Source organism: Oncorhynchus mykiss, unplaced genomic scaffold (genome assembly GCF_013265735.2).
Source record: "Oncorhynchus mykiss isolate Arlee unplaced genomic scaffold, USDA_OmykA_1.1 un_scaffold_196, whole genome shotgun sequence".
NCBI classification, from domain to species: Eukaryota; Metazoa; Chordata; class Actinopteri; order Salmoniformes; family Salmonidae; genus Oncorhynchus; species Oncorhynchus mykiss.
The window spans coordinates 510,001-512,500 of NW_023493679.1; the positions used below are offsets into that span (position 1 = coordinate 510,001).

The 2,500-nt window shown below is 49.5% G+C and overlaps 1 protein-coding gene across 4 annotated transcripts in view; it reads right to left on the reverse strand.

Moving 5' to 3' along the window:
- abcg2b (ATP-binding cassette, sub-family G (WHITE), member 2b) overlaps positions 1-2,500 on the reverse strand; it is a 30,376-nt gene that overhangs the window by 9,329 nt on the left and 18,547 nt on the right. For all 4 annotated transcript variants that reach the window (XM_036972874.1, XM_036972873.1, XM_036972871.1 and 1 more), the window contains exon 9: positions 648-814. In XM_036972874.1, coding sequence (XP_036828769.1) covers positions 648-814 — 167 coding nt within the window. The remainder of the gene's footprint in view (positions 1-647; positions 815-2,500) is intronic.

Consider the following 2,500-nt stretch of genomic DNA (forward strand, 5'->3'; position numbering starts at 1 on the left):
ACAGTATCCTCATCTAGAGAACACACACACACAGTCACACAGTATCCTCATCTAGAGAACACACACACACACAGTCACACAGTATCCTCCTCTTCAACACATTATATAATAATACAGAACCACACATCTAGATAACACTTTTCATACAGTGCCAGGTTGCCCAAAGTTCATCATGAGTTTACAACTTAATGATAAACTCAGAGCACACAAACAAACACTCCATAATAACTCTCAACTCTACAGTTCTAGAACACTCAACTCTAACAGTTCTAGAATCCTCCACTCTAACACTTCTAGAACACTCAACTCTAACAGTTCTAAAATCCTCCACTCTAACACTTCTAGAACACTCAACTCTAACAGTTCTAGAACACTCAACTCTAACACTTCTAGAACACTCAACTCTAACACTTCTAGAACACTCAACTCTAACAGTTCTAGAATCCTCCACTCTATAGTTCTGGAACGCTCAGCTATACAGTTCTAGAATCCTACACTCTATAGTTCTGGAACGCTCAGCTATACAGTTCTAGAATCCTCCACTCTATAGTTCTGGAACTCTCAGCTATACAGTTCTAGAATCCTCCACTCTATAGTTCTGGAACTCTCGCTGTGAGGGTTCAGACAGAGCTCAGTGATTAGCTGACCTGGTACCAGAAGGAGGTGACGTAGTCGGCCTTCTGTCCCTGACCTCCGACCCCTCCCTCCAGACCATGGGTCAAATGGTCCAGCTCCTCCACCACCCTCTGGTACTGAGTTGACTGTCTGTAGCTCACTGCCAGAAGGTTGCTGTTGTCACAGTTCTCCTTATCATCTAGAGAGGAGAGGTTCAGCAGAGGTTAGGGTCTGTAGAAGTTAGGGTCTGTAGAGGTTAGGGTCTGTAGGGGTTAGGGTCTGTAGGGGTTAGGGTCTGTAGAGGTTAGGGTCTGTAGGGGTTACGGTGTGTAGAGGTTAGGGTCTGTAGAGGTTAGGGTCTGTAGAGGTTAGGGTCTGTAGAGGTTAGGGTCTGTAGAGGTTAGGGTCTGTAGAGGTTAGGGTCTGTAGGGGTTAGGGTCTGTAGGGGTTAGGGTCTGTAGAGGTTAGGGTCTGTAGGGGTTAGGGTCTGTAGAGGTTAGGGTCTGTAGAGGTTAGGGTCTGTAGGGGTTAGGGTCTGTAGAGGTTAGGGTCTGTAGAGTCTGTAGGGGTTAGGGTCTGTAGGGGTTAGGGTCGATAGAGGTTAGGGTCTGTAGAGTCTGTAGGGGTTAGGGTCTATAGGGGTTAGGGTCTATAGGGGTTAGGGTCTTTAGGGGTTAGGGTCCATAGGGGTTAGGGTCTGTAGAGGTTAGGGTCTGTAGGGGTTAGGGTCTATAGGGGTTATTGTCTATAGGGGTCTGTAGGGTCTGTAGGGGTTAGGGTCTATAGGGGTTAGGGTCCATAGGGGTTAGGGTCTGTAGAGGTTAGGGTCTGTAGAGGTTAGGGTCTGTAGAGGTTAGGGTCTACAGGGGTTAGGGTCTATAGGGGTTATTGTCTATAGGGGTCTGTAGGGGTTAGGGTCTATAGGGGTTAGGGTCTATAGGGGTCTGTAGGGTCTGTTGAGGTTAGGGTCTGTAGGGGTTAGGGTCTATAGGGGTTAGGGTCTATAGGGGTTAGGGTCTGTAGAGGTTAGGGTCTGTAGGGGTCTGTAGAGGTTAGGGTTAGTAGGGTCTATAGGGGTTAGGGTCTGTAGAGGTTAGGATCTGTAGGGGTTAGGGTCTATAGGGGATAGGGTCTGTAGGGGTTAGGGTCTGTAGGGGTTAGGGTCTGTAGGGGTTAGGGTCTATAGGAGATAGGGTCTGTAGGGGTTAGGGTCTGTAGAGGTCAGGGTCTGTAGAGGTCAGGGTCTGTAGAGGTTAGGGTCTGTAGAGGTCAGGGTCTGTAGAGGTCAGGGTCTGTAGGGGTTAGGGTCTATAGGGGTTAGGGTCTGTAGAGGTTAGGGTCTGTAGGGGTTAGGGTCTGTAGGGGTTAGGGTCTATAGGGGTTAGGGTCTGTAGAGGTTAGGGTCTGTAGAGGTTAGGGTCTGTAGGGGTTAGGGTCTGTAGGGGTCTGTAGAGGTTAGGGTCTGTAGGGGTTAGGGTCTGTAGGGGTTAGGGTCTGTAGAGGTTAGGGTCTGTAGGGGTTAGGGTCTGTAGAGGTTAGGGTCTGTAGGGGTTAGGGTCTGTAGAGGTTAGGGTCTGTAGGGGTTAGGGTCTGTAGAGGTTAGGGTCTGTAGAGGTCAGGGTCTGTAGAGGTTAGGGTCTGTAGAGGTCAGGGTCTGTAGAGGTCAGGGTCTGTAGAGGTTAGGGTCTGTAGGGGTTAGGGTCTGTAGAGGTTAGGGTCTGTAGGGGTTAGGGTCTATAGGGGTTAGGGTCTGTAGGGGTCTGTAGAGGTTAGGGTCTGTAGAGGTTAGGGTCTGTAGGGGTTAGGGTCTGTAGGGGTCTGTAGAGGTTAGGGTCTGTAGGGGTTAGGGTCTGTAGGGGTTAGGGTCTGTAGGGGTTAGGGTCTG